Source organism: Tarenaya hassleriana, unplaced genomic scaffold (assembly GCF_000463585.1).
Source record: "Tarenaya hassleriana unplaced genomic scaffold, ASM46358v1 Cleome1, whole genome shotgun sequence".
In the NCBI taxonomy this organism is placed as follows: domain Eukaryota; kingdom Viridiplantae; phylum Streptophyta; class Magnoliopsida; order Brassicales; family Cleomaceae; genus Tarenaya; species Tarenaya hassleriana.
In genome coordinates this window covers 9,149,193-9,171,874 of record NW_010960187.1, presented here as the reverse complement: position 1 = coordinate 9,171,874, position 22,682 = coordinate 9,149,193, and the positions used below count along the sequence as shown (strand labels likewise).

The following is a 22,682-nucleotide window of genomic DNA, read 5'->3' as shown; positions in this document are numbered from 1 at the left end:
TCGGTTCGGTTTCAATTTTTTTCACATTTAGAGGAATCATAACCATTCGATTTTTCTATCGGATTCGATTCGATTACGGTTATGTCTTATTCGATTACGGTTATGTCTTATTCGATTCGGTACAACTATTCGGTTAGTAACCAAAATGGTCACCCATAATACTTTCTCGTGATCCAAATTTGCATATATACCAATTTCTTGGGGCACAAGTTATTTTTCCTTCTCTCCTTTTTCCCTCTCCGTATAATGTTAAAATGTTCCACTCCAATGAAGTAGATATATATATATATATATATATACACACATATATGTATTGTAATATATAGAATTCTCATATACCACTTGACTTGTAACAGAGTGGAACCTTTTAACTGATGGATTCCAGGATCAATAACTCTATTGTCTCAAGATTCAATGGCCAAAGCAACAGGGAACATTGATTGGTCCTTCAAGGGCAGCAAACCATTACGAACTACACAATGCCTAGCGATTAGAAACTAAGTCCGACTTGAATCAGAAGAACTGCAAATGGAATCCTACATAGTACATACACAGCCTTCAATAAAACAGATGTTATACATACATATATATGTGTGTGTGTGTATATATATATGGTATTCTTGTAGCACTTGCCTCATGCTAGATTTCCCACACTTCCTAACATATTGTATCCACAACGTGAGCTTAGAATAGGGGAGGCTGCAAATGCCATTATATGTAGTAGGAGCAAACCTCCATTCATGGAAGCAGACATCCACAGTGAAAATGTTACGAGATACTACAGATGAAAACTGTCTACATATACGTTCATCTCTAAATTCCGGATAATCCCATCTCCTATCGGGTTAGAGAAAATTTACGAGGAAATGGGGAGGCCAGGAACCAGTAGGAGGTCTGACCCGATAGAGGACTCTCTTCACAAAGGCATGATATTCTCGGCGTGATCCGAGAAGGTCCAGATTCTACAAAAATCGCTTGACAATCCCACATGCCTACAAAAATCACTCGATAATCCCAAGTACCTATTTCTATATCCATGATCGTCGATGCCTTCAATCTTAACTCTTCTGATACTGTTTCCCTTGCCATTGTAGTAGGTAACATAGAACGGACGACGGAAATGCATTGGTGCAAAGATAATTTCATGGGAAGTAGTCGTGCCAATGACAAACAGATTTTTATCATCGAAGTACTTATGCCAAACATGTATCTTCGACCATTCGTGCTTCTTAGCATCCTCCAGAATCCACAAATCATAACCAACAAAAGGTCCTCCATCAGCAACGGCTACTTTCCCCTGGTAGTTTATCAAAGTTAGATGGAAAAGACGTGACTTTTCTACATCCCCCGGCAATCTGATAAACCCAAACTCTTCAGACCTCACATCGAAGCTCACCAACACAAGTTCGTTCATATCCTTACCAGTGCAAGCTCCATAATATACAACTCCATTGATGCATACCCCATCAGTCGCAGGACAATGAGGAACACTACATTCTATCATTCTCCACTTTTCTTGAGCTCCCAATGTCAAAACTTGATGCTCCCCCGTTGCAACGTGCTTATTCTCGTGGCGATGATAAATCCTTAACTGCGTCATACACAACACTTTGTACTGATGATCGATCGGATCATATCCGAAAAAGCTTGTTACGCCCTTTCTTCTAGATCTGATTTTGGGTAATGTTCTGACCTGTCCTGTTGTGGGGTTACATATTAGCAATTGAGCAGCAGCATTAGACAAGATCAAGCCACCGACAGAGCGAGACGCCATGTAGAACGAATCCGGAACCAGACATTTCCTACGATCTAGCGACGGCTGGGCATTGTCATAAGGCGAAGAGGAGAAGAACAACATACTGTTTCTGTTTGATAATGTGAAGAGAAAACGTGGGCGAGTCAGTGACTGAGAAAGGAACGAGTTGATGAGATCCCGACGACGAATGATTGGTACAAAGAGCTTCGACGCAGAGACGACCCTCACTAGGGTTTTCGCAGGCAACCTCAACAGAATCTCCATCTTCAGCTCCTGAGGAATCGAATCTGCGTTTTTTAGTTCCTCCAATCTTTTCGAAGACTGTGTACGGTCTTCGATCTTCTTCGTCTTCTTGTCCCTTACACAATCCAGCTTTGGCCTATGCCCATTCATGGCGTCGAAGAACCCTAAATCCCTAATCCGATCTTGATTTTCCAACGCTAAACTTGAATCTCTTTTTCTTTTCCGTTCCACGTTTTTCCTTCTTTTACCAGCTTCGAATCATTTAATATGAGGCACGTGCGAGAACAATATGAGGCACGTGCGAATTCCGCATATGGGTAATGTAAATATATGTGCGTATTTAAATTGATCTCTATTAAATTACTTGGAAAATTGGAATAATTCCAAAATAAAGTTATAATTTTTTTCCGTTTAGAAATTAACCAATTTAGTAACATATCTATTTAACATTTTTTATTTCTCAGTTTTGTTATATTACCAACATTTTTTTGTACGTACGTTTGCCTATAGATAATGCAAACATAAGACCAAAAAAAATTATTTCTGTCACGGTACAGACTCTGGAATGTCGAAAACTTTCTGATGTTATTCATGAATGCAGAGACGAACATATATACAGACTTTACAACCATAATCTCTAAACCTAGTATCAACCAAATAAAGGAAACAGAATAATTGACATGTTAGTTTCCTTTTTATTTTAATATACATTATATGGTAATACCCTCCCTCAAGTTGGAGCATATAAATCGTATATGCCTAACTTGGATAAGAATGTGTCAAACTCCTTTTTGCCGAGAGGCTTGGTAAAGATGTCGGCGAGCTGGTTGGTAGACGAAACATGCTTGGTGACGATGGCCTTGGAAGCAATATGGTGACGTAGAAAATGACATGCGACCTCGATGTGCTTCGTACGATCATGAAATACATCATTAGCCGCGATATGAAGAGCTGCTTGACTGTCACAGTGAAGGATCATAGAGTCAGAGTGATTTACACCGAGAGCACGAAGCAAACCTTTTAGCCAGAGGAGCTCGCATATGGTTACTGCCATCGAACGATATTCGGCTTCGGCAGATGACAAAGAGATGGTGTGTTGTTTCTTGGACTTCCAAAAAACCGGCGAGGTGCCAAGTTGTATCAGCCATCCGGACAAAGATTTACGAGTGCGTTGACAGCCCGCCCAATCAGAATCACACCAAGCATACAGCCGAAGATCCGAATCTGCGCGGAGCAAAATACCTTGTCCCGGGTTGCGTTTCAAATACCGAACCACATGTAACGCAGCGTCCCAATGATCAGTCCGCGGCTCCTGCATAAATTGCGATAGTGTGTGAACGGAATAAGTTATATCTGGGCGTGTTGCCAACAGATACAGTAAACGGCCAACGAGTCTCCGATAAGGCTCAGGATCTGGAAGAAGCGGACTCTTCGAAACAACGAGCCTGTGATTTTGATCCAAGGGGAAAGAAGATGGTTTGGCAGCGAGAAGACCAGTCTCCTGTAATATGTCGAGCGTGTATTTCCTTTGAGACAACGAAATTCCTCGAGGACTGCGTGCAACTTCGATACCCAAAAAATATTTTAACGGTCCGAGGTCTTTCATGTTGAAACATGTGCTGAGATAATCTTTAAACCCTTTCAGAACAGAGGACGAGCTAGCCGTGATGAGAAGGTCGTCTACATACACCAGAACGTAGAGCTGAGTCTGAACCGTGTTGACAACGAAAAGTGAATGATCAGATTGTGATTGTTGAAACCCATATCCGAGCAAAGCCGAGGACAGTTTTGCAAACCAACATCGAGGAGCTTGCTTGAGGCCGTAAAGCGACTTCCTAAGACGGCAAACTTGGTTCGGGCTTGAAGGAGTGAAACCGGGAGGAAGTTTCATATAAACTTCGTCCCCAAGATCACCGTGCAGAAAGGCGTTGTGCACATCCATTTGATGAACATCCCATGTTCGAGCTGCGACAATGGCGAGGAAAGTGCGAACCGTCACCATTTTTGCTACCGGAGCAAAAGTCTCGTCGTAGTCTACACCTTCAGTTTGTTTGTTGCCGAGAACGACTAGACGAGCCTTGTGGCGTTCAATAGTACCGTCAGAGTGATATTTGGTTCGAAACACCCACTTGCAGCCAATCGCTTTCTTGTTCGGAGGAAGAGGTTCAATCGTCCAGGTTTGATTTTGTTCGAGTGCAGCGATCTCAGTTTGCATTGCGTCTCGCCAACGCGGATCTTTAACAGCTTGCTTGTATGTTCGAGGTTCAGTGTGGGACTCGACCGCAGCCAAGAAAGCTTTGTGTTGCGGAAGAATATTGTTGTAGGAGACAAAATCTGAAATCGGAAACTGAGAGCTCGAAATTGAGGGAGCAGAGTTCATTAGGGACGAAACTCTCACAGCATTTGTCACAAAATCCTTTAATCTCACATTCTGAAATCGTTGGCGCTGACCTCTACCAAGTTCGGTGGATGCTGTCGGAATTTCAGATGAGAGAATAGGAGAAGAGGTCGGTGAAATAGCGAGTTCGAGAGACTGAGAATGTGGGCTGTGCAAAACCGACTGAGAGCTTGCCATCGAATTCGGAGAGTCCACATCAAATTGATCAGAAAAAGGTGAGGCTGTAGCAGCAATGTCGTTCACTGGAGAGGTAGCTTGTATTTCGGAATGTGGAACAGATGATGTAGATGGAGACGGGAGGATGCGAAAAACATCATCAGCAGCATCATGAACTGGCGGCAAAGGAGAGGTGATCAGACCTGGCACTGGAACAACATCGACAACAGTTTCAGAATATGGAAACTTAGTCTCACAGAAGACAATATCTTGAGATACTAGAAATTTCTGCGAGTCAAGGCTGTAAACACGCCAACCCTTTTGGCCAGGGGGATATCCGACAAAAATACAAGGAGAACTTCTTGGAGCAAACTTGTCTCCTCCTCGGTTTTGATCGTGCACATAGCAAAGACTACCGAAAACCCGTAAATTATCATATGGTGGTGCAGTGCCATGGAGAGCCTCGTAAGGAGTTCGACCATTAAGCAATGACGAGGGAGTGCGATTAATAAGATACGCATCCGCAAGTACACTCTCGCCCCAAAACTTAACTGGAAGATGAGCTTGGAACAGTAGCGATCGAGCAACATTGAGAATATGTCGGTGTTTTCGTTCAACTCGACCGTTTTGTTGAGGTGTCCCAACACAAGATGTTTCATGGACAATGCCGTGTTCAAAGAAAAATCATGTCATACTCATGAATTCAGAACCGTTGTCAGATCTAACCTTCTTGACGAGAGTGTTGAATTGTCGTTCAACCATGGCAATGAAATGTCGGAGTTTGGTGGCTACGTCGGATTTGTTTGGTAACAAATAGATCCAAACAGTTCGAGAAAAATCATCAAATACGGTCAGAAAGTAACGAGCTCCCGAGGACGAAAGAGTACGATACGGGCCCCATACGTCACAGTGGATCAAATCAAAAACTGCCGTAGCTTTATTAGTGCTCAAAGAGAAGGAATCTCGAGTTTGTTTGGCTCTCAAACAGACATCACAATGTTTCGTTTCAGAACAAACATTACGAGGAATACCCAAAGTCGAAATCTTGGAAATAACTTGAGGTGAAGCATGACCCAAACGTCGATGCCATAAATCAAAAAACTGGAGATCTTGTGCCCGAGTCGCTGCAACAGTTGCCGCTTCCCGAAAATAGTACAAACCCGCTCGTTGTTCACCCACTCCAATCAGCGTCTTGGTAGTCCGGTCCTGAAGAACACAGAAAGTACGAACGAACGTAATAAAGCAGTCACAATCGTCCAAGAGCTGAGAGATTGAGATCAGATTGCATTTTAAACCCGGAACGAACAGAACATTCGTCAGTCTGAGACGTTGACCCAAAAAGACTGATCCAGACTTAACCGAGAAAACCTCTCTGGCATCAGGTAAGATAACAGAGTATGGTGACACTGTGGTAACGTCGAACAAGCAGGAAAAATCTCCTGTCATATGGTGCGAACAACCTGTGTCAAGGATCCAAAGAGATTGCTTACCCGATAGAGGTGCAGAGACTCCGTGATTGTTGGTCTTGAGCAAATTTATCAGAGTTTGCCACTGCTCCGCTGTGACTCCAGGGAGACTCTGTTTGTCTGCTTCGAGAACTGGTGGAGGAGCACTTGTGATGACAGGTGCAGCAAAGGCAGCGTTCGCGCTGGCAGATTTTCCGATGATTCTGTCTCCGGTTGGTTTTCCCTTGGAGCGACCGGCCCCCATTCGATGTCTAGGGCGATCTCCCTACCAATCAGGGAAACCAACAATCTGGAAACACACCTCGGCCAGATGACCCATGCGTCCGCAGTTCGTGCAGATAGTCTGGTTGTCGCGATCTCGTTCTTCCAGTTTCGGTTTTGGTTTCTGTCCTGTCCTTACAGAGAAGGCAGCATCATCGATTCTATCATCCAGAACAGAGGAAACTTGGCGTGTTTCTTCGTCTTGAATAACAGCATTATAGGCTTCCTCCAATGTGGGCAAAGGTTGTCGAGAGAGCAGATTCGAGCGGACAGTACCGTATCTGCTTTCATCGAGACCCAAAAGAAACTCAAATAATTTGTCTTCATTTCGTTCCTTTTCGAGTAATGCACCAATGTCACAAGAGCAATGTCCACAATGACACGTTTTCAAAGATCTGAAATTAGCAAGATCGTCCCAAAGCTTGGTAAGCTTGCCAAAGTAAACTTCGATTTTCAGCCCATGCTGTCGGCAGTTCGCAAGATCAGATCGGATGCGAAGAAGCCGTGGAGCGTTGGTTTTGCCAAAACGTCGTTTCAGGTAATCCCACAAGTCTGTGGCGTATTCTCGGTGCAGGACATCAGAACGGAGATGCGGTTCGAGTGTATTTTTGATCCAAGATACAATCAAAGCATTATTTGTATCCCAATCTTCAAAATCCTCTGATGTCGGGTTCGGTTTCGAGATCGATCCATCAACAAAACCGAATTTCTTTCGGGATTTCAGAGATTGACGAATGTTGATGGACCATTCGTCGTAGTTTTCTCCACGCAACAAAGGCTAGGAGAGAACCAAACCAGGATTGTCGCTCGGTGTCAGGTCGTACGGTGAAATTGTGCGCCGCTGAGCAACCACTGGTTCCGATGTCTGGAAAGCAGTGTTCATTGGCGCAGTCATGTTCGAGGGGTCGGGAATCGGTGTCGGATGAGTCGAGTCGAGTCGTTGTTGTTGCCGGAAGCCATTCGGACGAGATTCAGTTTTGTGTTTGTGTTTTAGAGCTCTGATACCATGTCACGGTACAGACTCTGGAGTGTCGAAAACTTTCTGATGTTATTCATGAATGCAGAGACGAACATATATACAGACTTTACAACCATAATCTCTAAACCTAGTATCAACCAAATAAAGGAAACAGAATAATTGACATGTTAGTTTCCTTTTTATTTTAATATACATTATATGGTAATAATTTCTTTTGCAGATCATAATTGCAGTTAATTAGGGGTGTCTCATATGAAATAATTTTACGTTTGTATTGAAGAGTTGAACTCTAGTGATGCATTTATTTCCCAAGAGAGAGAGAGAGAGATGTGAATGCGAGTAAGCATGGTTTATGAAAAATAATAATTTTTAATATTTGCATTAGTTAAAAGCTAAATATTGCAAATTGAACCTATTGTTTGTAACCAATTAATTGAACAATTATGTAATAACAAAATTTTATTAATAAAGATTTGGACGGTCGTAATTTTCTTGTTATAAATACTAGGGTAAAACCCCTAAAAAACCTCCAACTTGCAAAAATATATACAAATAAACCTTCAACTTGAAAAACTATCATTTAATCCCCTAACTTGTAACTTGTCACTAAATAAAACCTCGAGCTTGCAAATTATTGCTCTAATAAATCTTTGACCGGTTTGACCACAATTTCAGGCGATCGGAAATCTACGTATTAACGGATTGCTGATGTCACCTTATACACGTTATCAATTTCAATTTAAAAAATGATATCAGCAATCCGTCAATATGTGGATTTCCGATCGTTTGAAATTGTTGTCAAACCGGTCAAAGGTTTATTAGAACAATAATTTGCAAGTTCGAGGTTTTATTCAGTGACAAGTTATAAGTTCGGGGATTGAATGACAGTTTTTCAAGTTGAAAGTTTATTTGTATATATTTTTGCAAGTTGGAAGTTTTTTAGGAGTTTTACCCTAAATACTAATATCGTCAAGTTGACCGGAGTTGGACAAGATCCTTGGATGCGTGGCTGCTTCAATGTGTTCACAGATTACGGTGGTCAAGGTTTTAATGAAAATGATTTGTTGTTACAAGAAAATTAATTCTTCCTCTTCATTCAGAAACAGTCCATTCAACCAAATGAGACGAGGATTTGCACTGCCACGTAGACTACATAAATTAATTATTCGTTCTTACAAAGTTTACACATTATCTTCTGGTGTGGATTTTTCGATTTTATAAATAATCATATCATTATTCATCCAATTTTTATGTCCGCTTTTTTTTATAAGCTAAAACTCCAATTCGTTTTGGTTTAGGATCACAAAATACAATCGATTCGGTTCATAAACCGATTCGGTTTTCAAAACTGAATACCGATCGACCGGACCCGGTTCTATCGGTTCATGGGAAACCGAAGGTCAAAGGCAGAGAGATCCATCAAACTTGGCGAATGAATTTTAAATAACAACCGCAGCAATGAAAATTGTCATTAATTATTGCAAATCAATAATAGAAAAAAGGGTTTTTAAATATTTAAAACAGCTTGCATATTATCCAAATTCTCAGTACACCCTGTTGGTCAGACGACGCCCGCGTATACATACATACATACATAAATGCGTACATACAAGATCCATACCTGTATATAGCCAGGGGCCGACCAAGGTGGGGTCATGACTCATAACCCCCGTTTCATTAACTAAAAAATAATTTTTTTATTATAAAATTTATCAGATGCTCCATAAAAATAAAATTTATCTTTATAAAATGATATGTATTAGATTATTGCTTCCTTTTTATAAAATTTTCTAGATCCAACATTGCGCATATATATATATATACACACACACACATACATCCATACATGCATGTATCTATATTTGTGTGTGTGTCTCTTTCTGAAAAAAGTCTTCGTTTATGGGGGACGACGACCCATTCTGAGGTTTTATTTAAAGACCAAATATTATATAAAGAGCGGAAATGTTGTGAATAAACCCACGTATGACCAAATCAACTTGGATGTTATATATACCATATAGCAAAGTATTTAAATATTTATTTCTTGATAGATTACAACTTCCACTTGTGAATTTGCATATATATATATATATAATCTCTCGAAAACTTCAAACATCTAACCTATCATCGAGCCAAAAAAACTCATATTGCTCATAGCTTTTCTCGATTTTTTTTTTTCCATCAAGACTCTTTAAAGAACAAAAAAAACAAGGGAGAGAAAGCTATGGAGAGACAGGTTAGTAACCTGGAAACAGGGTTGCTGAGAAAAAACCTAAGCATAAGAAGGGTCCATAACGACGACGTTTTCCTGGACGCGGGGCTTTCACGAAGGGCGCCGACACCGAGAGAGGCCAAGAAGCTTCTAAGCGACGACGCTTCTCTCGAGTCGGGGATTTCACAAAGGGCGCCGACACCGAGAGGACCCAAGAAACTCCTAAACGACGACGTTGAATGTCGCGTTACCGGTTCCGTTCTTCTCAGCACCTTCGTCACCGTCTCGGGCTCCTTCTGTACCGGTTGTGGGGTGGGTTCTATTTTCTCGGTTTTTAATTTTGAACCGGTTTAGTTTGGTTCAACCGTTCAAGGTTCGAGTGAGCACTTCGGAGCCTAAACCGGTTTGCACTCCGATTATTTTATTGTGGTTATCCAGATTGGATTTGAGCGATTATTAAAAGCTTTAAACGCAATAAATCTGGTCCGATTGATAGCTTAGTTGGATATAAACCGGTTTTCGGCTATTGAAAGCTCCAAACCGGTCTAAACTTTGTTTTTTATTTAGTTAATTAGTTGGCGGGTTATTAAAAAAAAGAAGAAAAAAAAAAGGTTTTTCCGAGTTTAGTCAGTTTTGTATTTGATTATTAAAAGGTCGAAAACTGAAATTTTCGCCTGTGATTCCAGTCGTGGTTAATGTATTGAACCACCGGTTTAGCTAAACCGGCCTGATTGACGAGTATGTATTTGTATTGTAGGTCGGTTATTCATCGGCTGCTCAATCAGGCATCACAAAAGAGTTATCCCTCTCCGTCGCAGAAGTAATTATCTTTTACGTTTTTAATTTCAATTTGCATTGTTCTCCTTAAGTTTGTATTATAATTTCGCCATTGTCATTTTGATTTATAATCTAATGTATTTGTTTAATTGTATAGTACTCGATGTTCGGGTCCATTTTGACTTTTGGAGGAATGATTGGTGCGATATTCAGCGGAAAAATCGCCGACGTCTTGGGAAGAAAACGGGTAAACACGGATATTTTTTTATAAATATATTTTTAGAAATGATATAAAAAACATAATGACAATTAGAAAATATAATTTAGATAATCAATATATGATTAAAATGAATAAAATTATTTTTTTAGATTGAGTATATTTTGTTTCATATGAAATTATATAATTAAAGAAGAATGAATCTGAATTAAATATAAAAATTAATTAAAAATGAAAAAAAATATATTTTAAAATAAAATCTGAATCTGAGTAAAAATACGAATAAAATAAATAACCTGATATAAAAATCGATTAATATAATATTTATAACGGAAAATACTAAACCAAAGTGAAATCCAAATCCAAATGCCTAATTACAATTATAACAAATATAAAGATAATAATAAATATATTTTAGTTTAGTTCGGCATGGCAAAATTGTTCCGAATTCTGCCATTCCCAAACCAAAATTGAGAATCTGTAAACCGATGTGACCGGTTATCGTTCACCAAATCGGTTCATTCTAACGTTATTTTTTTATTTGGTTTATCATTTATGGGTTGGAACAGGCAATGTTGTTTGCTGAAATCTTCTGTGGAGCCGGTTGGCTTGCAATAGCATTAGCTCAGGTTTTTAATATTTACTATTGTTATATCTAACTTAATTATTTTCGGAATAATTATTTTTTATAATTTTTGTTCTAATTTACTAAATTAATTAGTTAACAACATTTGAAGGATGCAATGTGGCTCGATTGTGGAAGATTGCTACTTGGAGTTGGCGTTGGTTTATTTAGCTACGTGGTAATTAATACTTATTTTACTTTCAAAATTATTGGATTTCTAATATATTTTTTCCATGGAATATTTAGTGAATACTGATCCAATTATTATTTTTTATTTTTCGATTTAGATTCCTATATATATTGCAGAAATTTCACCAAAACATGTTCGAGGGTCATTCGTGTTTGCCAATCAGGTGCGTAAATTATTATAATATAGTTGGAATTAAAATGTTGCATTAATAAAAGGGTTAGTTCGCTAAACCAACTAAATTAAATTGAACCTAACCGTGATCTTGGACTAAAAGTTTCTATTTTATATTGTAGTGAAAATTTGATTTGATTCACTCATATATGTATATATATTTAAGATTATATAGTTTTTTTAATCATACTTTTTTTTTTCAAATTTAAAACAATTTGCAGCTGATGCAAAATTGTGGGATCTCGCTTTTTTTCATTGTCGGAAATTTCATTCCTTGGCGAATATTATCAATAATCGGTAGGCTTTTTAATTTGATTATCTTAATTTAATTATTAATTATTTTATTTTTCTTTAATTTCGTCTAATTTTAATTGCCATATTCCCAGGTATGGTCCCGTGTGTTATTCACGTTTTCGGTTTGTTCTTCATCCCCGAATCTCCAAGATGGCTGGTAAATTTAATTTTTATTCCAAAATCAAATTAATTTATTTGTATTTTGTAAATTTAATTTTGTTTCGATCTTTCTTTAAACCGTTGAAAATAGAAATCGATATTCCCATTTACATCTGGATAATATCGGTATTTTTTCACGAGATTTAATATTTCAATGAAATTTATTATTATGTTTTGTTTTTTTTAAAGGCAAAATTCGGTCGAGATAAAGAATGCAGAATAGCATTGCAACGCCTCAGGGGCCACGACGCCGATATTTCTTACGAGGCAAACGCAATTAAGGTACGAATATTTTGTTTAATCACTAATAATTTAAATATTTTCTTAAAATATTATATTCAACTCTTCTATTTTTATTTTATTTTAAAAATATTCTGTATTTTTTCCCTAGGATTCGGTTGAATCATCGTTACAAGGTGGTGGATCTCGAATGACCGACTTGTTTCAAAAACGATATGCCTATCCAATGCTTGTAAGTAAATAAAAAAAAAATTACACATATTTCGTAAAAGTTTTGGTATAAAATTAATTATTTAGTTTATCATGTGTTCGTGTCCCTATCGTGCTTAAATTTACATTGATTTTGTATTTTGTTATACAAATTGACAATATTAATGTTTTTGAATAATCTAGTAAAAAATCAATTATATATACACACACATATATATATAATAAATGTCACAATTTTTTTGCTTTATTGTTATAAAATAACAAATAATTAAATATTATCATCGTTATTCTTTTTAAATTGTTTTTTTTTTTTAAAATCAGATCGGAGTTGGTTTGATGCTCTTCCAACAATTGTCTGGCAGCTCGGGAGTTACCTATTATGCTAGTAGCCTATTCCAAAGGGGAGGTATATTTATTTTATTTTCAAATAATTTCATTTTCTGTGATGGTGGTCATGATCATGATATCGTGATGATGATGATGATGATGGTCATGTTATTCATGGTCATGATGATGGTCACGATGATTGATAATTGATGGTAATGATGATAACCGGTTTATGATTATTTGCAATTTTTATTTCAGGTTTTCCAAGCGCTATTGGCACAACCGTTTTGGCGATAATCATGGTAAATAATATATTAGAAAATAAAAGTAAATAATGTTTGCGCAAAAGATTTAAAAAATTTAAGTATCATTTTCTATATGTTTATAATTCTTGTATTTTTACAGATACCAAAAGCAATGATGGGAACTATCTTAGTCGAGAAAATGGGACGAAGAGCACTCCTTATGGTCGGACCTAAAATTGAAATTGTTCATTTTTATATTGAATTAAGTAATATATTATATTATTATTATTATTTAAAATATTATATATAAATTTCTAAAAGATTTGGTGAAATAATTTGTTTTTTGCAGGGCTCTTGTGCTGGAATGTGTTTGTTTGCCTTGCTCCTAAGCGTTTCCTTCTGCTTTCAGGTAATTAATTATACATAGATCTGCATTGATTTACATAAACAGGCATAATTTTTTGGCCTAATAATAATAATAATATGTTTTTTATATATAATCCTTTTTTTGGTAAAATGTTTTAATATATAATTATTTGTTAGTAATATATATTTCTTTTATATATTTTTTTTATGATGAACAGTCACTTGGCGTCCTGGAAGAGCTGACTCCGATCTTCACGTGCATAGGCGTATTGGTAAATCAATTTAGATGCATTGTCAAATTATATAAAATATTGTTTAAATATATAGTAGAGTTTCTATAAAATTATAAATTAATAAAAATAAAATATAAATAAGATACATTAGTATATAATTGATTATAAAATGTACTTTCTAAACCAATCATGTTTTTTATATGATTTTTTCGTACAAATATTTTTTTGTTTAATCGTTATTGCAATGTATATTTGGTTTCAATTAGGGACATATCGTGACGTTTGCGATGGGAATGGGAGGACTACCGTGGATTATAATGTCCGAGGTAATTTATAATACACAATTTCGTATTTTATTTTCAGGAAATTGACTGGTAAATTATTCCAACTATGGTTTAATATATAATAAATCGAATAATTTTATTTTTTTTGCAGATATTTCCTATGAACGTGAAAGTTTCAGCGGGAACCCTAGTGACCTTGACCAACTGGTCCTTTGGTTGGATCATTACATACGCTTTCAACTTCTTGATGCAATGGAACGCGGCAGGTAAACCACGCATTTAATAACAATGATTCGATTTTATGTAATTAAAAACATTGTTTAAATAACCGATTTATATAAAATTTATTTTCAGGAACGTTCTTGGTTTTCTCGACCGTCTCCGCTGCTTCGATCGTGTTTGTTTACATGTTGGTTCCCGAAACGAAAGGGAAGACCCTCGAAGAAATACAAGCATCGTTCTCAAATTTTCTTCGATAGTATCATAAATATATATATATATATATATATATATATATATATATATAGAAATTGATGTCATATTCCATTTTCATGTCATAAAATCGATTATTGTGGTTGTGCGAATTGTGATTTTGGGGAAATAGATTGAATAAAAGTTATTTCGGGTTGATTAATTATTATTTGTTATATTTTTTATGTAAAGGGTTTTTGTTTTTGTTAAAATTCCAAATCAAAGAGTGTAAGATCTTGGTTTAACGTGGAATTCAATCGGAACAAAATATGAAAATAATTACATAAACCAAATAAAAACAAAAAATCGTTTTAGATAATGAATATTTTTTTAAATGAAAACGAATGTTAATTAAATTGAAAAAAATCATTATAGAACCAGATTATATAGTATCAAATAAACATAATTTTTAAAAATTTAAATAACTGAGTCGAAATAATTAAAAAAAAATGTGAAAACGTTACCCACATTTGGGCCTTTGATGTTGCTATTGTTGACCCATTGGGCTTTTGTTGGGCTTTTTTCAATTTCTACGTCTTTAATATCTTTTCTCCAAAAAAAAAAAGGCACAATAATTAAATGATTAGAGCATGGCTTAATGTTGACATAATCAATGAAAAGCAGAATATAAATATGAAGCAAAATCGACATGTAGACAAGTTGAAGCCTTTTATTATTTTGTAATATTTATTTGGTGTGTGGTTCTATCTTTTTGACCCAATAAACGCCTTTAGTACCATTTTCTTTTTCTAAAAAAAAAAACAAAGATTACTACAATAAATCGCAACAATTATCAAAATAACAACAGCTAAATAAATAAAAAATAAAAAAGAAAATCTTAATTAAAGATCCTGTCTTTCCACAATCATTCAGTTTGTCCGTTAAATAATTTTCAAATCAATCTTGAGATGATATATATTTTTAATGTGAATCCGAGTTAGATCACTGCCTTACTTTTGATGACGTGGCATACGATGGTTGGTTGACCATTTGAACACGTTTTCGTCGTTCCAAGTTCAACTATAAAGACCAAACCCAAGCAAACAGGCAAAGTCCAAGAAAGAAACCCATAACTTAGGGGAGAGAGAGAGAGAGAGAGAGGTAGGATAAGGTGCGGGATGGTGCAGGAGAACAAGCTGCTCCCGAAGCGCATCATATTGATGCGTCACGGCGAGTCCGCCGGGAACATCGACGCGGCGGCGTACTCCACGACGCCCGACCACAAGATCCCACTAACGGAGGAGGGGCGCGTGCAGGCGCGTGAGGCCGGGAAGAAAATGAGGGAATTGATATCGAGCGCGTGCGGCGGAGAGAGGTGGCGCGTGTTCTTCTACGTGTCGCCGTACGAGAGGACAAGAACGACGCTCAGGGAGGTCGGGAGAGGATTCTCCCGGCGGCGCGTGATCGGAGTCAGGGAGGAGTGTCGGATCAGGGAACAAGATTTTGGGAATTTTCAGGTATGATTAGACGCGGTCATTTCTAGTTATTGATTATAATTATTTGATTTTTTTATGTTAGATTTGATTTATATAATTTATTCGGATAGAATGTATTTGGTTCTCTAGGTATATTTTATTCCGTAGCACTGTTTTGTTAAACTATTTTTTAATTTATTAATTTATGGGATTGTTAAATAACATATTCAAGAGCTTTTAATTTATTTTTTTTGAACAGGTGGAGGAGAGGATGAGAGTGGTGAAGGAGACAAGAGAAAGGTTTGGAAGGTTCTATTTCCGGTTCCCGGAGGGTGAATCGGCGGCGGACGTCTACGATCGTGTTTCTAGTAAGTTCGTCGGATTATATTTATTCAAAATTATATTTGATCAAATTTAAAACCAAAATTGGAATTGAAATTGAACCCAACATAATGTAATATGTTATGGTTTTATTCTTTTTAAATATAAATATTAAATTCATACTTTTTAGGCGGCGGAAAAAAAAAGTCAGAATTTTGTGGTTCAATGTTAAGATTTTGTCTACGTTGGACTTTTGACCGTGAAATATAAAATGCGCAGATAAAATAAGACAAAAAAAAGACGAAATTATTTCATTCCTGCATCCTTTTTTTACAATCAAAATATTTTATACTTTTTTACAATCAAAATAATCTTTATATTTATCGAAAAACTAACAAATTGAATAAATAAAATAGAAGTAAATAAGATACAATATTGTGTTCATTATTATTTCTAATCATATATCAAAATCAATATATTTTTTCTTATTTTAACATTCTCCTCAAGATTAATTTTGAAAGAATACAAAAGTTAATCTTGAAAGTGATAAAAAAACCATAGATATTTTTATTGTCTTTAGAAAAAATCCACAAACACCAAATTTAGTTCTTTTAGAGAAATTTTTTTTTTGATAAAGATTTGTATTAACGAAAAAGATACATAGTTGTCGATACATAGTGGGTGAACACCATTACAAAAAATTAACAGAGATTGGCTCTATTAGTTGGTCTGTATCAGTGGAGTAGGTAGCGGGTTACTGTTGAACCAAAGCTGCAGACTTAAGCTTGCCAGTTCAGGTGAGGAAGAGCGCAGGGCAGCAATACGTGTCCGAAAAACCCTGTCAATATCCCTGATCAGTAAGGAGACATCTGAGAAGTAACTTCGATGCAGCCTGTTGTTCCTCTCTTTCCAAATCATGTAGATTATTATCTGCCATAATGATAGGACTGTGAATCTTCTAACCCTGCAACCAAGGCTACGATCTAACAAGTGGAGAATCGCATTCCAAGAGCAGTTAGGAGGGATCTGGATCATAGTACCCAACGAGGCTGCAACAATCCTTGAAGAATATGGGCATTCAAAAAATAAATGATCTCTAGTTTCCACACTATCCTGACAGAGAAGGCATCTCGGATCTATATTCAGTCCCCATGAATTCAATCTATCTCTTGTCGGGCATCTGTCCAAGTTGACTAGCCAAGTGGTGAAAGCAAACTTCGGGATATGATGCTTATGTCAAACGACATCAGTCCAAGATATATTGTCGGATGGATGACACATCGATTTCCAGATTTCTCTAGAGGAGAATATAGTCATTACCTTTCCATCGACTTGCCATGTTACCTCGTCCTGGCTATCAGACAGAGTAGTCGAGGCTAGGTAAATGGCAAGTTGAAGAGAGTTTTCTGATCTAGGGGGAGCAATTGACCACGAGCCGTTAGAGTAAACCTCTGCAACAGTGGCGCGGAGAGGAATTCCCAACATCATTGGCCCTCCTCGACCCAAGAAAGCGATCAGCGGACCCATGGGTGTCCATGGGTCAAACCAGAATCTGGTTTGACATCCATTACCAAATCGGAAACGAAAGAAGGATGATGCCCATGTTCTAAGTTTTAGCAGCTTCCTGAAAGTCCAAGATTGGATCGATTTGCTAGTGATAGACCAGAAGGAGCCTCTTTGCAGGTACTTGCTTTTTATCCATCCCACCCATAAAGACCCGCCTCGGAAAAAGAGGCTCCAGATAAGTTTTAATGCTGCCATATCATTCCACTTAGTGAGATCTTTAATTCCAAGTCCCCCTTCCTTCTTTGGCTTCGTAATCCTCTCCCATGCAACTCTGGCTCCTCTAGTCGGTTCAGTTTTCCCTTTCCACAAGAAGGCAGAAGATATAGAGACGATTTGTTTAATAATCCTTTTAGGCAATATGAAGGCACTACACCAATAACCAATGATCCCTGAAATAACTGAGTTCAGGAGCTGCAGTCTCCCTGCGAATGATAGTGTTTTTGCAGACCAGGATTCCATCCTATTCCTGATTTTCACAAGCAGAGAGGAACAATCATTGTAAGACAGTTTCTTCGAAGATAGAGGGATCCCTAGATACCTGAATGGCAAGGATGAGTGTTGTATGGATGTGATCCTTGACAAATGTTCAATCTGATCCGGATTACAGCCTCCTACATAGAGACTTGACTTGGACTTATTGATGTACAACCCAGAGAGCTCTCCAAATTCATTCAGAACTCGCATCAAGGTCTGCATTGATACATCTGATCCATCACTGAACACTAGTAAATCATCTGCAAAGCCCAGGTGTGTGATTCCCAGATTCCTGCAGCTCGGGTGGAATCCTCTTGAACCTACAAAGAAGCCATATATGCCGCCATTCACTGCCACCGAGAAATGGGTGGAAGAGATACAAGATTGGATTGGGCGGAGGAGGCAGTCCGGTACACCAAAGGCTTGCAGAACAGCCAACAAGAAATCCCATTCAATGGAGTCAAATGCCTTTGCTATATCCAGCTTGAAGGTAGTTCTCGGGGTGATGTTTTTCCTATGATAGCCTTCCAAGAGCTCTGCTGCGAGCAAACAGTTTTCAGTAATACTCCGACCCCGCACAAAAGCTGATTGAGTTCGTGGAGCTACAGCCTCCACAATTAGCTTCAGTCTACTCACCAGTAGTTTACTAATCACCTTGTACAGTGTGTTACAGCAAGAGATAGGGCGAAAATCTCTCAACTTTTCAGCCCCTTCTACTTTAGGCACTAAAACCAACGTAGTAGCATTGACTGACCTGGGCAAAAAACCTGTTGACATGAAGTGATGGACTGATTGTATGATTTCCGGCCCCATTATGTCCCATGTCTTCAAGTAAAACTCTGTCGTTAGACCATCAGGGCCAGGGGTTTTATTTGACGGCATGGACTGAAGGGTAGCTTTAATTTCCGAATCTGTGAATGGCCTCGCAACCTGGAGAAGAGCATTGTGAGGGGCTCTGGGGCAGAGGTGCTGCAATCTTGTCAGCAGGTTCGAAGTTCCACGATCCTGTCTAGCTGGTCCCATTATGGACTTAAAGTACTCAACTGCCATCGTACTGATTTTATCTTGATCAGTAATGCGCTGTCCATCCGCGGAGATGAGATGTCGGATAGTATTCTTGGAGTTTCTGATCAGTAGGGATCTGTAGAAGAACCTGGAATTTTGGTCGCCAACACGGAGCCAATGCACACGTGACCTTTGTTTCAGATATTTCTCCTCTATCTCTCTGAGATGTGTCCATCTGTATAGGCTCCTCTGCTCCTCTTCAAAGGTAATATTCGTGGGGTTACGGAAGGCATTTTCCTGCGCAAATAATAGAGAGGAATGTGCGTTAGAAACCCTTTTTTGGAGTTCACTGTAATTTTCCTTACAGAGAGTTTTGAGAGTGATTTTTTGCTTCCTTAGTTTGTGGTGGAGCTCCGATAGTGTAGAGGCTCCATGTCCCGCCATGTGCCAGGAAAGTGACATAGTAGGTAGGAAAGAAGGGTGGTCCAAGATATAATTGAAGAGCTTAAAGGGTTTTGGGATCGGTTTTGTTTGGGGCTGTAGAGTGATTATATACAGGGAGTGATCCGATGGATGAGGTGGAAGAAAAGTTGCGTGGCTACTGGGAAAAGAGGTTAACCAAGCTTCATTCTCTCTCTCTCTCTCTTTTAGAGAAAATTACTCATTTTCAAATAACTTCACTTGATTTTAAAGTTCTACTTTTAACTCTTTTTGTCATAGCATCTCGCTTAATTTTAAAGTTTTTAATTTTGATTTCTTTTTGTCACAACACTTTCTTTGATTTTGGATTTTTACTCCTCTTTGAACGATTTAGATATATGAATATCTAAAACTTAAAAAAGAAGAGATTAAAAAAAAAAATATAGAGCAAATCGAATCAGACTCTAATACCATTCAGAAATATAAAATGCAGAAATAAAATAAGAAAAAGGAAAAGAAATGGAATTAATTTATTATTACATCTTTTCTTATTCTTGTTTTACAATGAAAATAATCTTTATATTTATAGGAATACTAACAAATCGAATAAAAATGGAATATAAATAAAATAGAAATAAATAAGATATACAATATTGTGTTAATTATTATTTCCAATCATTTATCAAAATCTATATATTTCCTCTAATCATATATTCGTTTTTCTATTTTAACGGATTTTTTTTTTTAATTTGGTCGGCTTTACAAGAAATAGCCCAATTTGGCTTCTGTCTTCATTGGTCAACATACGTATTCAAGGGTCAACATCCATTTTAAGGTCTTCATATTATAAAAAAAAAACTGCAATTGTTTTAGCAAGATAAAAAGATATAAGATTTTTTTTTTGGAAAAAAAGATATAAGATTTGCTCACCAAAAAATTCCTGTTTTGGCGATATAGCCAAATGCAACTTATAGCCAATATATATATATGCCATTCGATTGCCATTTATCATAACATGAAATTTATCTTTCTTTTTTTATAACGAAATTTATCTTGATACGAAAGGCTTTTTGGAGTCACTATGGAGAGACGTGGACATGAACAGACTTCACGTGGACCCATCGACCGAACTGAACCTGGTGATAGTGACTCACGGCCTCACTTCTCGAGTCTTCATGATGAAATGGTTCAAGTGGACGGTCCAACAGTTCGAGCATCTGAACAATTTCGGCAACTGCGAGTTCCGAGTCTTGGAACTAGGGTCGGGCGGAGAATACAGCCTCGCCATTCACCACTCCGAGGAAGAGATGTCGGAATGGGGAATGTCGGAGGATATGATCAGAGACCAGAAGTGGCGTGTCGATGGCAGCCGTGGAAAGTTCAATGACTTTTGCCCATGGCATCTGGACGAGTATTTCGATTGCTCGGGGGTTACAGATGAAGACGAAGAAGATGAAAATTAATGGTAATTTGAATTTAATCTAATTGTTTATGCATGTGACGTTATTTGTTGTTTGCACTACGAGTTGATGAATTCAATGGTCGGTCCATGACTTAGGGAGATGGATGGAAACAAAGATGAACATCAACTACATTAGAAATTCATACGTGGGTTTTCATACTCGAATTATATTTGGTATTAGCAAAGTTGATATGAAAAGAATTGTGATGAACGAAATAAATAAATAAATAAATTGAATCTAATAAAAATTGTAAGAATCTAACAAATATTTGTATATATCTTTGAATTATATTTGTTTATATAATATGATATGTAGTTGTCGTAGAACTTCAGATTCGACTGCGAATCTCTCTCAAGCGCACCTTTCTTTCTCGAACTCGAAATACCGAAAACAACGAAGAATTTACAAGAATGAAAAGAGACACGATCGATTTACGAGTTCAGATCAAACATTGTGTTTGATCCTACGTCTCGGGGAGAGAGGGAATTTCACTATGAATCAACGGATTACAGTTTACAAGATCAAGAATGAAGTGATTTTTCTGAACGTTACTCAACCCAGAAACTCACAGCTCCTTATAAGGAAGACAACCAAAGCCTCTATTCCATTTAGAGTCTTCTTCTTGTGTAGAACCTTCTAGCAGAAACAGAGTCTTCAACTGGATATAAGTTTTACAGGCATTTTCACATCATCATATAAGATCAATTATAGTATTCATAAATTGAATCCATTACACTAATCGGGCCCATTTTCTGTAGTATATTGACGTTTATATAGTAAAAAAATATAATTTGTATTAAAATTATAATTTGTTCTAATTTTTGAAATAAAAAAGGATTATAATGGATTTCTTTTTAAGTAGAAAATTTAGTCACAAAAATTTTTCACAAGTAATATTTTTACCTTTATTAATATAGAAAAAAATTATTTAAATAAATGCGATTGAGTTTGGTGGTGGGACTTAGTTAGATTCATATTAAAAAACATGCTCACACGCTCTCTCTCTCTCACAACCACACACACACACACATATATATATATTACAAACTGATACCGTTGGATGGATCTCTATAGAAATATTTCTTTCAAAAATGAAAAAAATAGTACCTAACTAATAGCTATATTAGAAAAATATATTTACCTTTCAGTACACCTAGTCGCAACGGTGTAAAACGAGTCCGATTTATGGGTTTGTTCGCGAACCGATCCATATTTTTTTGAGTCAGGCTCAAAATATTTGAGTTAAAAAAAATGGATCAAACGAGTCAGCTCGTCACGAGATGGATTCATCGTGAGCCAGTTCGGTGAGTCCAAAAACTAACTCGCGAATCAAGAAAAAAATATTTATTTAACATAAAATTTATTTTTATTAGATATTTAGTTTATTTTGTTTTAATTTTTTTTATATTTAGAAATTTTTTAAATATTTTATAATATTTTTTATATTTAAATTTTTTTAAAAGTTATATATTTGGTTCGCGAGGCGACTCGTTTGGTTTACAAGCTAACGTTATTTGGATTGGACTGATCAATCTTTGTATCGCTAAAAAATAGATCGAATTTGACGACTAAAATATTTTCAGATCGGAACGGGCAGCCCGTTTTACAGCCTACCTAGTCGTCTATCCAAGAAAAATATCAATTTTAGAAAGCAACACCCTTGGTTAATGGAAGAGGTACCCCTCTTATATAATTAGTCAAGACGTATTTAAACTATACAATTATATTTTTATTCGAA

At 36.9% G+C, this 22,682-nt stretch overlaps 3 protein-coding genes across 3 annotated transcripts; 2 read left to right on the top strand and 1 right to left on the bottom strand.

Annotated features, from left to right (window-relative positions):
• Positions 1-527: 527 nt before the first annotated feature.
• LOC104821034 (putative F-box protein At1g26515) lies at positions 528-2,225 on the bottom strand. Its single transcript, XM_010551761.1, has one exon. The coding sequence runs from the start codon at positions 2,147-2,149 to the stop codon at positions 917-919; it is 1,233 nt and encodes a 410-aa protein (XP_010550063.1). The 5' UTR covers positions 2,150-2,225; the 3' UTR covers positions 528-916.
• Positions 2,226-9,363: 7,138 nt separating this feature from the next.
• On the top strand, positions 9,364-14,443 carry LOC104821012 (sugar transporter ERD6). Its single transcript, XM_010551726.2, has 18 exons — positions 9,364-9,783; positions 10,229-10,291; positions 10,406-10,495; positions 11,035-11,094; positions 11,203-11,268; positions 11,378-11,443; positions 11,673-11,748; positions 11,838-11,902; positions 12,094-12,186; positions 12,296-12,376; positions 12,676-12,760; positions 12,940-12,983; positions 13,087-13,149; positions 13,276-13,335; positions 13,511-13,564; positions 13,792-13,851; positions 13,961-14,075; positions 14,164-14,443. Exons 1-18 carry the CDS (start codon positions 9,484-9,486, stop codon positions 14,286-14,288), a joined length of 1,566 nt encoding a protein of 521 aa, XP_010550028.1. The 5' UTR covers positions 9,364-9,483; the 3' UTR covers positions 14,289-14,443.
• Positions 14,444-15,348: 905 nt separating this feature from the next.
• Positions 15,349-21,111, top strand: LOC104821003 (phosphoglycerate mutase-like protein AT74H). Its single transcript, XM_010551714.1, has 3 exons — positions 15,349-15,737; positions 15,955-16,063; positions 20,547-21,111. Exons 1-3 carry the CDS (start codon positions 15,399-15,401, stop codon positions 20,942-20,944), a joined length of 846 nt encoding a protein of 281 aa, XP_010550016.1. The 5' UTR covers positions 15,349-15,398; the 3' UTR covers positions 20,945-21,111.
• Positions 21,112-22,682: the final 1,571 nt, after the last annotated feature.

Excerpts from the sequence above, each read along its gene's own strand:
- LOC104821034 (XM_010551761.1), bottom strand. The coding sequence starts at position 2,149 with ATGAATGGGCATAGGCCAAAGCTGGATTGTGTAAGGGACAAGAAGACG.
- LOC104821012 (XM_010551726.2), top strand. The coding sequence starts at position 9,484 with ATGGAGAGACAGGTTAGTAACCTGGAAACAGGGTTGCTGAGAAAAAAC. Across the intron at positions 11,444-11,672 it reads CATTCGTGTTTGCCAATCAG|CTGATGCAAAATTGTGGGAT; the intron begins GTGCGTAAATTA and ends AACAATTTGCAG. Across the intron at positions 11,749-11,837 it reads GCGAATATTATCAATAATCG|GTATGGTCCCGTGTGTTATT; the intron begins GTAGGCTTTTTA and ends CCATATTCCCAG.
- LOC104821003 (XM_010551714.1), top strand. The coding sequence starts at position 15,399 with ATGGTGCAGGAGAACAAGCTGCTCCCGAAGCGCATCATATTGATGCGT. Across the intron at positions 15,738-15,954 it reads AAGATTTTGGGAATTTTCAG|GTGGAGGAGAGGATGAGAGT; the intron begins GTATGATTAGAC and ends TTTTTTGAACAG. Across the intron at positions 16,064-20,546 it reads CGTCTACGATCGTGTTTCTA|GCTTTTTGGAGTCACTATGG; the intron begins GTAAGTTCGTCG and ends TTGATACGAAAG.